This window comes from Aythya marila (assembly GCF_965140915.1).
Source record: "Aythya marila genome assembly, chromosome: 3".
Classification (NCBI taxonomy): domain Eukaryota; kingdom Metazoa; phylum Chordata; class Aves; order Anseriformes; family Anatidae; genus Aythya; species Aythya marila.
Window position 1 is genome coordinate 67,754,785 of NC_139044.1, and position 18,472 is coordinate 67,773,256.

Genomic DNA, 18,472 nt, shown 5'->3' on the forward strand with positions numbered 1-18,472 from the left:
GGATACATGATAGAGGGAACTCATACATGTCTTGCTGACACCCCTCACTCCCAGGAAACTGTGGGATATAGTGCTGGACATGACGTTACCTTGGGTACATGACAGTCAGCCCCTAACCAGGCTCTGTTTTACGGGCCTAGGTGGCACTGTGTTTCAGTCCTTGGTAAGGTACGAACTTGTGGTAATTGGGGCAACTGTGGCAAACATTTCCGCTCTTCTTTTCTTCCCAGTCCTATATGACTTTACTGGTGTTGATTTTTAAATGAAACAAGCAATTAAAAAACAGTTGGTGATGGTGGGCTTATTGGGAAGTCTGTTAGTATTACGGTGTCTAAGTGTCTGACTGGCAGGGCCTAGGAGCAACTACATCAGAAAGGTACTTTTCTACTTTTTTCCTTGCAGAATTCTAGGCAGAGTCTGGCGCTGGAGTTGGCTGTCATGTCCAAGTCTGTCAGCTTTTTTTGTTTGAAACAGCAAGGGTAAGATGAACTGCAGGGTAAGATGGGCTGTTTTTAAATACAATAGTCCAGTTATGATACCACTTCTTTTTTCCTTTTCTTTGGCTTTTTTTTTTTTTTTTTTTTTTTACTCTCCGTTCTGTTCTGTTTTTGGCATTGATGTTGGAAGTTTGGCATAATCTTTCTTTATATGAAGATGTGTTACCTTGCTGGACCATTTCCTTAAATGATTCAATATGAACACTAAAATTTAACAGGAATAAAATAGTCCATCTTGCCTTCATTCCATTTTACCCAGGAGATCTCAAAACAGGCATAGTGACCAATTAAAAAAAAGTGATTGCTGTGGTACAATTATGTAGTGGATATGGTAAATCTGTTTCTTTGAAAACAAGTTTTCAGATACTTCTACAAGATCTTATATAAACTTTTTCCAGTGAAGCTTGAAATTGTTTATTTGACATCATTAGAAAATTCATTTCATTCAATTATAATGTTTTGGGAAAAAAAAAATCCATACATGTTCATTTATAATAAATATTTGCGGTTGTAAATTACATTGAATTTTATTTTTCCTATTTTTAGTAATTAGGCACAAGAGGAGTTTATGTGCTTCAATTTATCTCATTAGATTCTAAATTAGCATTAATAATTATGCAAATTACTATACAGTGTTTGTAGCCCCCTCCATTCTTTAGTGCCATGAGCAGGCAACTCCAGCAATGCATTATAATCTATCTATATCCAGTTTATGCATAGCAGTCTAATCTTTTCATTGCTGTTCTATCAAATTAAATATGTGGTGTAGCCAACCATATTAATATGAAATTGTGGGGCTAACTATAGAGATGGGAGATGTTCCTTTTTTAAATCTAAGCATTCAATAAACAATCCTGACTTCTATTTGCAATACAAATAGCAAAATTCATTGATTCCTTTATATTTTATATTATGTATTTCAGATATGAAATGCTTTATTTCATATCTTTTCCTTTTTTTTTTTTTTTTTTTACTTAGTCAAATTAGATTTACAAAATATTTAAACAATGCTTATTTCATGCCTTAAAGTTAAAGAACTATATAAGTGCTTCAATATTAATATTAAGTTAGAGGCTCAGTCCAGCCATGAATTTTTCTGGAAAACCAGTTCAAGTAAATGCTTTTTTCACTTTATTTATTTATTTATTTATTTTAAAGCACTGATAACCAAGTCTCCCATTACTATTCTTTGATTCCCACAGCTCCAAAAATCCTGTCTTTATAAATGTAATCAGTTCTTATTTTTCATTTCAGTTGTGTGTGTTTTTACAAGCAGTACACAAAAACCTGTAGCTTAAAGATTTTTTTGCACAGTGATTCCATCTCCCCACTGTGGCAAAAAGTGCTGAACACTTACTAATTATTTTCTGTGCGTTGGTTTCATCTTTCTCCCCTGGTTTTCATTAGGTTCTGAGCTCATGCCCAAAGCCCTCTCCACCAGGATAGTGGGAGGCATTTGGTGGTTTTTCACACTTATCATCATTTCCTCGTACACTGCTAACCTAGCCGCCTTTCTGACAGTGGAACGTATGGAATCCCCTATTGATTCTGCTGATGATTTGGCCAAGCAGACAAAGATAGAGTATGGGGCAGTTGAAGATGGAGCAACCATGACTTTCTTTAAGGTAAGCTTTATATTCTGTTTGAAAAGATCCTATATCCTGATTGTGGGGGGAATGTCTCTGCATCTTGCTACAGCAAAGGATACTATTCCCCCACTTTCAAAAGTAACTGAAAATCACTTTCTGAGGATTTCCTGAGATAGCAAGTGAAGCAAATGCAAAATTGCTCTCATGGGCAATAGCAGGCAAGTTCTCTGATGATTTTTGCTTAAAGAACTGAATGTATGGTAACAGTTTAGGTGAAGAAACATGAACACTTTGCTTTGACAGATCTAATTCTGTGTACAAGAATGAGTTTTGCTGAAGTAGGTGTTACAGTATCATTATATATACAGTAGCATTATACTTAATGTTAATCTTTGCTCAAGCAACTGGGCTTTTCTAAGAATATTACTGGCTGTACAGAGAATATCTTTTGGACTTATTTTTGAGAAATTTTAAAATTTAATTTGTTCATAAAAAAAGATCAGATTCTTCCAGTTTTTCTGTTCATTTTAGTCTGTTACTAAAATAATTCCATCTGAAATATAGTGAAATATGCTGGTGGATTAGAAAGAAAGGTTTCTTTTATAGCGTCATCAAGAATGTAAGTCAGCTCAAATTAATGAGAAGTATGCATGAGAGGAGAATGGTTTGTTCTATACCTCTTCATGTTTGATAGCACAGGCATATCCTGGATCATCCAGAGAGGTGTTTAAAGCTTGTCTTAAGGTCTTTTGAAGACTTTTAGCTGTTCTGTTTTTATGAGTTTATGAGTTTTATGAGTATTCTGTTTTTATGAGTTACTATGCTGTCACATAAAGATTTGAGCTGACCATTAAGCTGGCATTTGAAACTAGACAAAGTGAAGTCCAAGGGAAAAATGTAGGCTGGCCCAGAAAACAAAAAATATATATGCAGTTCCCCTCATTAGATTCAGAGATGTTTGTTCATTTTTTAACATACTTGTTCAATGGCTAAATAGTTACTATTCGTTCATATGAATAGTATGATCATATTATGATCTTACAGCCAATCCAAATGTACACATAGTTTTATTTATATATATTTTTAAAATATTTATAGGGCTTTAAGCTTCTGCTTGGAAATAAAATTGATAAAACTTCAGCACTTTAGAATGCTTTGAAAACATTCAGAGTATTCTCCAGAATGCTTCTTAGAAAGGGAGCTGAGGAAGTTAATAGAAGTAACTAATCAATTAGAGGTGTCTGGATGTCAGGAAATATTTAAAGCAATTAAATAAAATTGCTTCTTTCTTTTCTAAACTTTTGAAAGAAGGTTTAAAGACTGACATTTTTAAAAGAATTGAAACGATTTAAGTCTGAGGACATAAAGGGATGACATTATGAATTGAGTTACCAGAAAACACTACAGAGCTTTATTTTCATTCTTGTCAAGCAGAAGACTGAACTTGTTCTGTTTCAGACTGAAACTGTGGATTCTAAAATATTAAGAAGCAATTTTAACTTAGGAGCGTCTTTTCCTGTAGTTGCCAGAAGCAACTTCTTAAGTCAGTCTTGCTCTCCCCCACCTTCCTTTAATTTTCTGCCATTTTTCTTTCATTTTCCTTTTGTATGTGTGTACGTAATCTGTGTTTTTAGCATGCAGAAACTATTTCTCTTTCTTTGGATGTTTTTCCCCTCTGCATATTAATATACTGCTCCCTTTTCTGCACATTTCTTTCTTGTTGCTCTGTTTCTGTTTCTATTTATTTAGATATATTTTGTGTTTTTCTACTATACTCAAGAACTAGAGAAGATTTACTTCTAACAGAACAGGAATTGCACATCTTGCATAGACATTTGTTTTAGTGACATGTTTTTGAAATACCCTAGACTTATAACAGAGTTATAGTGTCAGATCACATAATTTGGTATTGATTTTAGTATATTACCAAATTATTCTACTTCGCTATGAATGAAACAGAAGTCAGAAAAAAACATGGGATTTTTGTATTCTCCTGATAAATTTTAGGTCAAATTAAGGTTTATTCTGCTGAGCAAACATATTTTCTGGGCTTTATGTGTGATCAAGTTGTGTTTAGTGTTTTGTGACATGAAAATACACTGATACTTCTGTACTTCTGTTCCAGATAGCAAACAAATGATTCCAAATATTTTTCCAATTAGTTTACTATCTTAACTAAGAAGTATGGAATTTAATGAGTATTATTTTGTACATAGTAAAATGCATCCAAACATAAGCATTAGGAATAGGCACAACTGTTCTTGTAGTGAAGCCAATAAATGAAAATCATACTCAAAAGAGATGTAAAGGGAAACTGTACAACTTAATTTCATTCAGTGTCTGAAGCATCTTCCATTTTGAAATTAAAGTATTCTTGATGTAAATGCTTTTCACTACATCTAGCTATGTAAGGAATACAATCTAATTAAATGTATTTCTCACAGAAGATAAAAGAAAATGTTTGGTTACAGTCTATCTGTTCCAGTAAACTTTCTGGTATAATTAGGTATTTTTAATTAACAAGGCTGAGATATCAGGAATCAAAATATTATAGGACTGGTCAACATACTCTATCTGTATTTGTGTGTTCACAAAGTAAGTTTATCTTCTGTATATGCAAATTACTTCAGGAATATAATTTCCTTACTTCAAGAAAATATTTTCAAAGAAGACTGGAAGTGGAATTGCCTTAAAAGTTACTACTACCAGAGTTGACTAGTTCATAGATACTACAGTTAAATTATAATATAAAAAGAACTTAAGAACAGGCACCTGATCAAAAAAGACAAAAAAGTATCAGAAAAATGTCTTAAAGTACAGAAGTTACACTAGAGGTAGATAGTGAAGGAAAGACACGAGGTGCCTGATTTTTTCTGTACTGAGTATAAAAACTAGGATAAGTATGTTTTAAAATGCTTTTGGAATACTTCTGCTTTATCAATAAGCTGAATGTGAATTTTAAATAGTATATATTAGATTCTTTGTTATATGAACAAGTGAATCAAATAGGAAGCAACACTGCCTTTGTATTAGGGAACCAATGAAATATCCTGTTCTGGTGACCACACTTCAAAAATATGTTTAAAATTGGTAAGAGTTCATAAAAGGCGAAAGAAGGTCTGGAAGAAAAAGCCTTATAGTTAGAGGATAAAGAAGATCAGTCTGTTTAATCTGCTGAAGAAAAGGTGAAGAGGTGACTTGATCATGGTTTGTAAGTGCCTTAATGGGAATGAGACTTTTGACTTGATGAGACTTGATGGCTGTTTAATCTAGCAGAAAAAGGCATAATGAGATCCAGTGTTTCAAAGCTAAGTTAGGCAAATTCAGACCAGAAATAAGGTGCACATTTGTAAGACTGTAAGTAATTAACCACTAGTAGAATTTACCTAGGAGTGGGTTCATCAGCCATTACGAGGAGAAAGATGTAACATAGCCCAAGCACACTATCCTTTTGATTTAGAGTCTACTCAGTGAAATACATAGCCTTCATTAGCTCAGTTTAGACTTTAGTAGTCCCCTCCTACTTTAAAAATCTATGAGAGTGTGACTTCTGGAAGGGTTACACAAAGATGACAAAGGGGATAAATTTATCATCTGTGTGTATGTTTTTCCTTAACTGCTTTATCTTGTTGTAATGAGAGTGGATTGAGCAAAACAGCAGCATTATGTTACAACATGAAATGAAGGCACCAGATGGTTTCCTAATGTTAAATTAAATTATCATATCTTGGTAATAGTTATTAGTTCCAATCACAGTGAGGCTCAGTAGCTACCCATGAGACTGACAGTAATTTCTGCATAAATTATCTATATAGAAGTCCTGTGAATTTTTTCTTTAAAAAACTTTGGAACCTGGCCAAAGCTGTGTGATGCTAAAATAGAAGAACATTTTTTTTGAAGGAGAACCTAAATGGAAATTAGGCAAACAAGATAACTGCTAGATTAGAACCTGCTAAAGTTAAAATCTTGGAGAGCACCCGGGGTGTAAGAATACAGGTTTGCCCAGGGAGTTTGTGGAGTCTCCCTTCTTGGAGATATTCAAAAGCTGTCTGGACCCAGTCCTGGGCAAGCAGCTCTAGGTGTCCATGCTTGAGCAGGGTCGATAGACTAGATGACATCCACAGGTCCCTTCTAACCTAAACCATTCTATGGTTCTTTAATGCTGTTACTGTTGTGAATGAAACTGTTATATGACTGGCGGGTCATGGTGGGCTATTTCACTGGGAACAATAAAATGACTTTAGTATTATCCAAGAATTGTAAGGAAATAATTGGGAAAAGAAATGTGAAAATAGATTCTAAGCCATCTCTGAGATAAGCATGTTGTTTCCTCTCCCAATACACATTTTGATGTTTCTCAAATCACCGAGTTTTCTTAGTTACAAATTTCCCTTCTCTTCTATTGGCTAGTTCTACTGGTGTCAAGGCTTTCCTGAATGCTTACAGTGTGAAAATTATAATGAAAACGAGTCTTGACTGTTCTAGTGTTGCTCACAGAATTCTGAATGGAAATTAAGAATGACTATTGATGGTTTTCAAGTTTCAGAAGCCTATCTTCCTTATTCTTTGGAATAAAATAAAAAGCTTTTATTATTTTCATGAAAGGTACTTATCTCAGTAGCTGTTCTTGGATAAAAAAGCTCAGAATTTTCATTCCCTCTTCCTTCTGTGGTCTCTCAGTCTCTGTTTCTCAAAATAAATAAATAAATAAATAAATCTGTTTTCTTTCTGATTGACAGTTCTGAAAGTGAGAGGAAAAAAATTAATACACTGCTTCTATTTGTACCTCAGCTCTCTATCCTCATACACAAAGGAAATACTACAACACATATATTTATAGCAGTCTACAATTTTATGATTATTTTTGTTTGTGAACTTGCTGTGTATATTCATTTTTCTCATGTTTTTTCTTATCTGTACCTTTCAGTGTCAGATTTGTTTTTTCTTTCTATGTTTTTGTACAGTACCATGCACAATGGAACTTTTTTCAGCTAGGATTACTCACCACTTGCATACCAAATGGTAATAAAATAGTAATAATTTTTCTTTCTCTATAGTAGCTTTAGGTTAGTGTCGTTACTTCTGTATCATGAATTAAAGGTGTTTTCAGCTCTCTGTGAGACTCATGTATTTTATATCCTTGCTTTGCTGATAAGGAAGCTGAAGCACTGAAAGGGAATGCATCTTTTTCAAGATCACCTGGTGAAAGGCAGATAGGAAACTAATTAAGGAAAGCTGACTCACATACCTTAGAATTATCTGATAGAATATTCTGTCATTTATATTTGCCAGTTTCTTTCCTTTTCTTCTTCAGGACCCAAAAGCTCTGCTTTTCTGTAGTGTCTTCCATTTCTTCCTGCACTGTGTTTTCTCCATAAAAGTCCATGTTGCTGACCCTTGTCATTTTTTTTCCCCTTTTTGCCTTAGCCATTTTTTTTTTTTTTTTTTATCATTTCCCTAAGGAATTCTGGGCAGACAACAATTCAGTACTTAATGCCTACCTTAATTTTTCAAATTCTCAGTCCATTGTTAAAATGAAGTCCATTGTTAAACAGCAGGAAGCTCTGACATTTGCTATCATTACAAAATCCCTAAAATAGACTCTAAATAAAGGTATGAATGCCATTCATATGTCATGAGTGACACTGGCAGGGGCATGCATGAAGCCAAAAACCCACCTAGGTGGGTTTTTCAGACCTGAGTTTGAACATTGTAATAGGCAAATGTTCCTCTGTTTAACATATAAACATGCATTTGTAGGCACATCAGCATATACAGACATAGAACCTTTAGTTGAGTAGTACAGATAATATATTATGAAGTTTAGCAATACATGTCAATCATTTGGTGGAATTGCCGCAAGTCAAAGATGAAAGAAACACTGCTTCTGAGCTTTTCAAATATACATTCAATGATGCTGACTAATGAAAAAAACGAACAAACAAACAAACAAAAAACTTTTGAGCCCTAGCCCCCATGTGTTGATCTGGACAATGTGTAAAAAATAATTGCAGCAGATACAAGATATACTTGTTCAGTTGGCTTTAAAATGATTTCTCTTTATAGAAAAGTCACATTTTAATGTAACAAACACAGACTTGTTCTTATGCATAAAAACACGTGGCACTGATGACTAGAATGGAATGGAATGAATATAAATGCCTTGCTGCTGTTTTTTTTCTTTTTTCTTTTTTCTTATTTCTTTTTTCTTTTTTTTCTTTTGGATCATTATCATACTTCGGACTTATCTACTAGAAACACGTGCAGCTGAAATGCATTATTTCTCTTTTCCCTTTATTATTCCCTCTTTGTAGGAACACCTGTTTGGTTAACCACTACTTCTCTGAATGTGCAAAAAAGCAGACACAGGTGAAAACCTATAAAGCAAGGTCTGTGTAGTCACTCCATACACTTAAGGGAGTATGTGCAATTAAGGGAATGTGCAATTACAGAGTCTGTGAGAATGAGACACTGGCCGTGAGAACAAGGCTTTGTCCAGAGACCTTAAAACACCTGTGTCTCACTGAATTCTATTCATTTCTTCATAAGAGCAAGGGAGCTAGGTAGAGCTAGGTAGGTTAGGTGATGCGTTGACATTAACAAGAGCAGCACTGCATTTGAATTCTAAATTTAAATTATCAGATAAATTTGGTATCATTAAGTTATTTGAGGTGAATGGTCTGTCTTTTGCATCTTGGGATAGAAAGCAGAAGTAATTCACATAAAGGGACTCATTCCAACAAAACTCTCTAGGTACTGGGACAAAGTTTACTGAAATGGTTTTATGCTGTCTTGACCCTTTTCCCTTCTGTGGGGTTGTCAGAGCTATTAGTGTTACTGCAGTGAATAAGGGTATATGTTTGGCTGCCTGTAGACTCTCAGGGCTGAGGCAAAAGAAATCCACTGCCTTCCCACCCTTGCCTTTGTCCGTGTCCTTGCCTTTTGCCTTCCCTTTCCTCTTTTCACATTCCTCATTACCTTTACCTTTTTACCCTTTTCCAACTGTATAGGCTGAAAAAGATTAACATAGAGTTTAACCAAGTTTTCATTTCTACAAAGATTCATGCTCCATTATGCCCTATATACAGACAGTAAGCACCCTTAATAAGCTGCTGGATAACATGCAGTATTCATGAATAATTATCACAAAATCACAGAATCACAGAATTGTAGGGGTTGGAAGGGACCTCAAGAGTCCACAGGTCCATCTCTAGGACCAGCAGGTTCCCTAGAGATAATTATGCTCCAAAATTACAAGAGACATACTTATAACTTACACTTGTCTCCAGCAGCTACAGGTGTTAGAACCCAGTGAAACACATACACAGGCTTTTCAGAGTCCTTTCAAAGAATTATACATAATTTTGAAGTGAAGACAAGATTAGTCATTTAGAGTAATTACAATATTAAATTAAATACTTAACATACAAATTGGGTCCCCACTAGCTATTTTTAAAAAGAAGCTGAAGAGAAACATCAAAAATGAAATAAAAGTTGGCATTAAGAAAAGTCTCCTTTGTCTATGAGTCATCTGAGTTAGTATTTTCTACAATTCACCATCTGTTTCTTCATTTCCCCAAAATATTCATAGGGGAAAGACTTTTATGCTCATCTCTGCATAGAACTCTCAAGTGGGCTAAACTATATAACCTATAGTCCCATTTGTCTTTTCTGTTCCATAAGTATTTTTCATTTTGAATCTAATGAAGAGCTAAAATGAACATACAAACAAGAAGCTGACATTTGTATCATGTTTTCAAAATTGTGTCCCATAATAATATGCATTAATTAGAGCACATGCACTAATTATCCATGCTGTAGACATATCATGGAGTTTATCTGACTAATGCCAATCTTTCTCTGTGTAAGGTATGTTGGTATGGTAAAATATAGCAAGATCTAATTGCCACTTTGATAGAAACGTAGGCTACAAGAAATCAGAGCCCAGAGGGGGAAAAACAACAACAACAACAACAACAAAAACTAATCAACTGTACCGTAGCCCTTAGAAAGTCAAACATGATAATAAACTAGTATTATTTGGAGGACATTTTGAGTCCTAAATTGTTTTAGGACTTATTATCAACAAAAGACAAAAAAATCTACAACATAACATATACTTGATTCAGAGAAATTTTATGATCTTGATACTTGAAACTTTTGCATTTAAGAGTAACCATTCAATCTTCTATTTTGGAAAATACATATTGATGCCACTAAATACAAGAAAAATAGGGTCTTTTCCTTTTGAAGTCAAATGGAGTTTAATCCATCCACATCACTGCAAATTACTTCTGTTCATGCATCTCAATAGTTTTCTCACTGTGTTGATTCAGCATCAATTTACGACACTGTGAGTAGTTAAACTCTTCTCCTCCCATCACCCTCAAACTCTGTTGGTGATACATATAATAGGGTGGTGGCTAGAGTCAGTCCAGCTTTCAGATCCAAGTGAAAATGAATATTTTTGTTATTGTTGCACGTTTAGTTTTCATTTTTGAAGAAAGCTGCTCTGCCTCCTGGAGTGTTAGATCCAAGATGCAAGAGGAGCAGAGAGTGTCTCTTTCTGTGGCAGGGTGATCTTACAGCAAGCGCCCTGTTAGACACAAAAGCCAGGGAGCCTTGGGGAAGTGAGTTCTGTTGCCTAGATATTTGGATATTTATTTAGATATTTGGAGGTGTGAGGATGAGAATCAACAGCAATGTAATTGCTGATACTTACAGAATATAAGTTGTCTCTATGTATTATTGTAGGTTTGGTGTTAAAAGGTAAGCCATTTTGTTTCCTTTCAGTTACTTGATACATTTCACTCTCTGGCCTCACCTGGGCCTGTAATGCAACTGCTGACCAGTTGCTGACAGTTGTAAGAGAATGGCTTAACACTGGGTTCTTATCATAGGTTTGGTTGCAAGGCTTTTTCCTTCTCAGAAGTGCGTAACCTAATTTTTACCTAGCCTCTTTCTTTCCATCTCCTGCTGCTTTTCCCTAGGAGGTAGGGCAAGAACACTTTCAATTTCTTATCTGAGCTTTATTCTCGTTATGACTTCCTTAGATTCTGAGCAAGGTGGGAAAGGGAGCAGAACTGGATCATAAAGAATCCTTCTACTCCAAACAGGATTCTCTTTGAAAGATTTCAGAGTTAGGGTTTGTTTAAGAAATTGAGACTACATCTGAAAACACTTTTAACTGTCTGAGTCTTCCTCTTCAAAGCAAATAGATCTATCACCAAGTAGCCATTAAAGTTTGCAGATTTTATCTATGACTCATCCTAGGAATGTGATTCAGAAACCATTCACCAGAGTGAACTGTCTCTTGGTTTAGCCATTCTTGTGTGAGATCCTGCCATATGAGCAACCTTCAGTGTTATTTCCTGCCTGCTGAAGCAGTCTGAAAGCCTCTATTCATTAGAAGAGGTGAATTCTTGGTTCCGCCTTGTCAGTTTATGTATGATACTACTGAGGCATTGTCCAACTGCATTAGCATTGCTTTGTGTATGAGAAATATTTACAGTGCCAGAATTGCCCTGGACACCACCTAGAGTCCTATTATACCGATGAATTTCTTCTCCAGAGTTTTTCACCGCTTTGAACAGAATGCTTGTCAAAATCAGTTAATCTATCCTTTTTGCAATGCACCTATAGTAATAATTAAATAAACTGCATTTGATATGGATGCCTTTAAAGATTTTTTTTAATTCATGCATTAAATCAACTTGTATTTAAAGTATTCAAGGTCCTTAATCTACACAATATAGAATATGGATTTTCACAAAAAATATACAAAACCATGCTTTATGATCAGGGTAACCTACCTATCTGTCCATGAACACACTGTGGACCAAAGATAAACAGCAATATATATCTTAGCACTCTTTAATTTCTTCAGATATAGAATATGATCTTTTAATTTACTTGTCATTTTCTTGTATAGGAAATTATGTGGGTTTCTTTTGTTTGTTTGTTTGTTTGTTTGTTTGTTTTTTTTTTTTTTTTTTTGTTTTTTGTTTTTTGTTTTTTGTTTTTCTTCCCACATCCTACAGGCTGAGACAGTCACTGTTGTGGTTTAACCCCTGTAGACAGCTAAGTCCCACGCAGCCACTCAGTTGCTCTCCCCACAGTGGGACAGGGGTAAGAATCAGAAATGTAAAGGTGCAAGAACTCATGGGTTGAGGTGAATACATTTTAATAGGTATAGAAAAAGCTGCATGCACAAGCAAAACAAGACAAGGAATTTATTTTTTACTTCCCATTGACAGGCAGATGTTCAGCCACTTCCAGGAAAGCAGATTATCATGCATAATAGTTACTTGGGGAGACAAATGGTATCACTCCAAACATCCACCAATACCCCTTTCCCCAGCTTTTATTGCTGAGCATGAGGCCATATGATATAGAATATCCCTTTGGTCAGCCTGGGTCAGCTGCCCAGGCTGTGTCCCTTCTTGTGCACACCCAGCCTCCTCACTAAGCAGGATGAGAAGCAGAAAAGGCGTTACTTTGTGTAACCTCTGCTCAGCAGCAACCAAACATCAGTGTATTATCAACAGTATTACACAGTGCCATATGAGTTATTATGAAGAAAATTAACTATCCTGGCAAAAAAGCACAACAGTCCTCATAATAATGGTGATGATCGTAAGTAACATATATAGGTATATATATATATATTTATGCAGAATTTGACTTATGTTCTCAGAATAGGTGTTTTGTTTTGTTTGGTTGGTTGGTTGGTTTGGTTTGATATAGTTTTGATACAGGAGACATTTAGCTTCTTTGACATAACTAGGAATCTTCCAAAATTCTTAAGATACCTCTGTATAACATGTCTGATTGAAGCTTGTATTCTTTACTCTTTATACATGTATTTTTTAATACATCTCCACTATCTCAGAAAGAAGATACATCCCTAGATGAACTTTCTATTCATTGCAAGAAGCAATGAAACTGCAGTTATAACCACCTCTTGTAGTTAGAGCTTCTTCATACAAGAAATCTTTACTCTGAAATTAAGGAGATTTTTATTTATCTTGTTCATAATGAAGACAATTTGATACTGTCAGTGACTGTCTTTTAAAATCAGATGATCAAAACTGAAAGGGGCAGTTGAAGGGAAACTATAGAAATGGAAAACAAACTTAGGAAAGACAGTTTTGGAAACATGTAGGGCAGGTTTCTTATCTCTCCAAAATGTAGATACTTGCTCTCCTTTCAGTTAGTCTCCTTTTATTGGCATTGGAAAAAAAAAATAAAAGGCACCACAAAACTTCAAAACTACCTTGAGTAACTGTTCTAGAAGGTCAGCATCCTCCAGAATTCAAGAGCTTTTCCCATTGACAACAGAGAAACCTTGATTAATACCTTGGTCTGGATGCGTAATAGCTGCAAATACATCAGATGAGTCTTTCTGGTCACTGCTTAATCACTAGACAATTTTCATATATGTATAAAATGCAACATAACTGTAGGGAGAGGCTGTAATAAAAAATATGCAAGTAAATTAATTATTTTTATAAGAAATAATATAAATGTTTCTAATCTCATGGCTATCTGCCTTAGATAGTATTGTGGGGAATATTTGCCTTATTTTAGATGACTGGCTGAAAGGCTGTGAAGAGTTCCTTTTCTTGCATTTTGGCACTAAAATGGACACACACAAACACACAAAAGAGACAAATCTCTTTTAAATTGTAAAAAAGTTCACATTTTGGCTAACAGACTGAGTTGGATTATGGCCAAAATTCTAGTCCATGTTTTTAAATGTTGTGTGTAGAAAGAACAAACTGTTCACTTCCAGGAAAAATCAGTGTTGCTAAAAGTAAGCCAGTGACTGTAAAAGCTTGTCCAAAAGAAAAGTAAAAATAACAACAAATATAATTCATCATTTTGCTTTGCTCATGTGACTCCATATGTTTAATCATATTAGAGGTTAAAAACATTTATCTTCCACCAACAGGGTAGATATTTCAGTGTCATCTGCTGTATAGCTTGTCATTTTTTGTATCTGAGGATAAATTCAGATTACCATTTCTAAAACCACTTCAGGCTCCAGACATTTTTATGTTGTCATCCTCTAATAAATAATGTGGATTTCCAAAAGTGTGATATGATTTAAGTTACAACTGTTATTAAAGCTCGTAAAATATTTAGAGGAAAGAGACTGTTGTTTAAGGATTTGTTTTTCATTTATTAAAAAAAGAACAGCAAGAAAAAACAATCAAAAGAATTGGCATACTAAATTTTTAGAACATGTAATCACCTTTAAATCTGAAGATGACAACACCGCAGGTATGTTGCCCATATCTATAACAAACTATACTCTCTAACAGAATCTGAATTATTCATTCTCTTCTGCAAATTTCATTTTTCTGTACTTTTGGGTTTATCAGTTAGAAGGCAGGACAGAAAATGGTTAAAACTGTCTTAGAAACTGTTCTAGAAAAATCATAATTTTTGACCCAACATTTTGAAGTAAGAATTTTGAAGTACATTGTCTAGAGACTAAAGTAAAATGTATAAATAAGCTTTTATTAAACAGTGAGGAAAAAAACGTACAGAAATCTTTCTTTATACAGTGTTTCAAATCTATTGTTCCATATCCATTATATTTCTCTGTCCTGTACTTTTACAGTTTAAGACTATATTTGCAGTAGTAAATAAAACAGATTAGGACCTTTTTAAATGCAAAGTCAAAGGACTCTTTTCCTCCAAAATTGGGCGATCATTCACAAACACCATTAGGAACAGCCCGGGATTATACTTGACTTCTCCTGAGCTATGGTCCAAATTATGTTTGGGTGGAACCCAGGTATCCCCTGGGAAATGATTCCTTAGGACAAGCCAAAATGTTCCAAGCCCCATGCCTGTGTTATACACAGTTATCGGTCCTGTATCCTGTCTCTGTTTTATTAATGGTACCAGAGGGATCACATTCTTGATTTAGATATAACTTGGTGAGAATCTTCAGCAGTTTTGCTGAAATGTTGCAAATAGAATCTGGTTCTGCTCCTTAGTGAAAAATCTGTTTGAAAAGACAAATACTTTTTTTTTTCCTTTTTTATTTATTTTTTTTTCTTCTTAGTTACAGTGGTTTGACAATGCAAATGAGTTATTGTGGGAGCAACCTGTTGAACTATTTATATAACCTGAAAATCTTCAGATGGAACTAAATCCTCATGGCTAAATACTTTTTTCATTAATAAGTTTCAATTGATTTCAGTAGAAATTAGGTGTTTAACTGCCTTTGTAAATCTGTATTTAAAGGCAAAAAAAAAAAAAAAAAAAAAAAAGCTAATTCCAAATAAGACTATATGTCTTATTATATAAGAATAAAGAACAAAATGTGGCTATTAAAGCAAAGTTAAAAGAATCTGAAGTTTCACCAAGAAAAAATAAACTAATATGTATATTATCGGTTAAATGTTACACAACTAGAGGCTTGGACTAGACAAAAGATGCAAATGTAAAACACCAATGGCATGTGTGCCATGGCATACTTTCATTCTGTCTGAAATCAAAGTATTATATTTGATCTTTAATTTAAATGTTCAGTTCTTTTCATTTTGTAATGCTGGTGATTCCCACAGAATTATAAATGAGGTCTATTAGATAATTGCTATCATTTATCATTTTAGTTTCAAATGAAACTTTTCACTAGTGTAATATGGGTCAAGAAGAAATTATTTCATTTTACTTGAAAAACCAATCTTTGATGTCTTTGCATTCAGTGACAGCAAAAATAATAATAATAAACAAATTATATATATATACTTTGTTCTGATATTCTCTAATGTGCATTACTGATTTGTAATTATATGTTTGGATCATACTTTAAGTGATGACTAATTTCAAACTTATTTCCATAGTGTATATTGAGATGGATTTTTTAAGTGAGACCCAGAATGACTCCTCATTTGCTTAAAAAATTCAAAACCACCTCTAGTTTGCATAATTTTACATAGGCAGTGGTTTGGTATAAAAGGAACAAATTCTCCTCCACATATACACGTACAAATGACTACGTTTGTTTATATAACTTGCACACAGCCTTTCCCCTGAAGTATATAGGAAGCACATTGCTTTTTTACTGCACTCCTTTTGTTGAAGAGGAAGTGGTGTCATTGAATACAACTGCCTCATCTGACACTCTACAAAAGTGCCAAGTTGTAGCAATCAATAGGGAAATAACAGATGTGAAGGTTAGTTGGCATCAAAGAATATGAGTGGAAAAATTTCCTATGGGAAAGAAAGTGCTTCATTACGCTTCATCTATACAAAGAATATTGGTTCTATCAAGCTTTCAGAAAATTAGAATATCATGGCTTTCAGTTCTGACAGTCAGTTTAACAACATTTAAAAAGTTAGATAGATATTCATCAGGGGAATTACACTAAGTGATTTTATTAGTTGTAAAATGGAATGTTGCAATTTCTTCTTGCTCTGAATAGAGCAGATCCAGTGGAATAACTCTGAGACAAAAATTGACTCCCTGGGCGATCACTGTATTATAGATGAGTGTAAATGCTGGTTTTGGAGAAAGTTCATGGAAAACAAACAACATGTTATAATTTCTCTGGAGCATAAATATTTGAGACCAGAATGTTCCTTATTTTGGGGATAGCTTGGATATTTATGTTTGCTTCTTTTTCTGAACAATATATGCAACTTTTCAATGCTTTTCCACACAGAGAACTACTGCTGAAAAACAGTTTTGTTACATCAATTCAGTGGTTACTCTTTAGAGACATTGTCCTACAGGGAATGGCAAAACGAGAGAGTCAGTAAACAGACTGATGTTAAGCTGGTAAGACAGTGGATAACAGATAGTACTTGTCTGTATGAGAGTTTACAGTTGCTGATAAGTGGAATGCTTCCTGAGCAAACTATAAAAAAGAGCAGGTGTTAGTGAGGATAGCCTACTTGGAGGAAAATACTCATTGATGAATCACTTATTGTTCATTCACTTTGCAAACTTGTGGGATACTTTCTTACAAAGAAGGTTAACTAGAGATTTTGTGTGCTTGAAAATAAACAAGTTTTTTTTTTTTAAAGTAAAGCCCAACTTCTTAATTGCTCATCTTTCTGTAAAAACACCTCTAGTTATAGGGATGAATACATATTTCTTATAAAACTTTGAAGCAATTTTATATCTTCACCAAGCTTTATATTAAAATACTGATATTGGATGTTCTGTTAATACTTAGAGCAAATTATATTTTTGGGGAATGTGGAGGAGTCATCAACATTAATCTTCTAAAAGCACTTTTCTCACTGAAGTGCATCATAGCTTGAAAATGCATTGTCCATGGTTCTTGAGTTCTGTTCATACTAATAATCAAATAAGTGCACTAAAGCATGCACTGAAGATAAGGTTGCACTGACAGGTTAGATATTTAGTACCAGAATGAAATAGATATTTAGTACCAGAATTCTCTTTCTTCTTACTATGCTGTGTGATGATGTTTACAGGCAAGTTGCTTCTGCCCTTAGTGCTTACCAGATACATTTGGTGTGAAGGTGATTTGCCCTTTGGCTTTAAGATCAAGCTGAGACATCACAGTCATAGAGTAGCCCAAGACCAAAGACCTTGTACCTCAATAAACAGCCAAAATCATCAAAAAAATCTGTTAAATTGTCTCTTATCTTTTTGCTTCCTTGCCATGTTCAAACAACATTTTGTCAAAGCAAGTGCAACAGAGTTAGCAATAAAATTTAGAGCTGTACCTAATATGAAATCGTTTACAACCTGGACTTTATTAGCCTCTTATTTTAGGTAGTAAATCTGATGAGTAATGGACAAAATAATACTATTATTTACACTGAAAAAGTTAAACGTCATCTTCTTTATGCTGTGAAAAATTGTAAGCACTGGACACTGGACACTTCAGCCTTTTTATTCTAATGAGTGGACGCATTCAAAACTGTTTTGCTATTCCTGTTTTCCAAGATTTTTGCACTTGCTCAGAAGCAACAATACCCCCATTCAGCCAGCTATATTGTCTATGTGTGCTGAGATACACTAGTATACTTACTTGTGGAATGACCTGTGAGAGCTCTGACAGCTACTCAGCTGGTCTAAAGTCTGTTCCCTTAATAAAGATTGTTTTAGAGTTGTTGTTCCCCCCACCTCCACTCCAAGATTTTCAGTTCACTTAAATATTTTTTATAAAGCATTTTAGTTTTAAGAGTGGAAAAATATAGCGTGGAATAGTGGAAAACGTAATATGGAGCACATTTTCTAACTGTTTGCATAAATCCCAATATAATGAGCATTTTGAGCTATCATTAAAAAAAAAAAAAAAAAAAAGAGAGAGAGAGAATAAAAAAGAAGATCCCCATAAATCCCCATAGGCCAAGATTAGTTTCAAGATTTCATTATCACTACAGGTT

At 34.3% G+C, this 18,472-nt stretch overlaps 1 protein-coding gene across 1 annotated transcript in view; it reads left to right on the forward strand.

Annotated features, from left to right (window-relative positions):
* Positions 1-18,472, forward strand: part of GRIK2 (glutamate ionotropic receptor kainate type subunit 2) — a gene marked incomplete at its 5' end in the record, with an annotated part of 393,079 nt that overhangs the window by 309,640 nt on the left and 64,967 nt on the right. Inside the window, one exon of the mRNA XM_082757228.1 lies at positions 1,905-2,122. Within this exon, the coding sequence (XP_082613354.1) occupies positions 1,905-2,122 (218 nt within the window). The remainder of the gene's footprint in view (positions 1-1,904; positions 2,123-18,472) is intronic.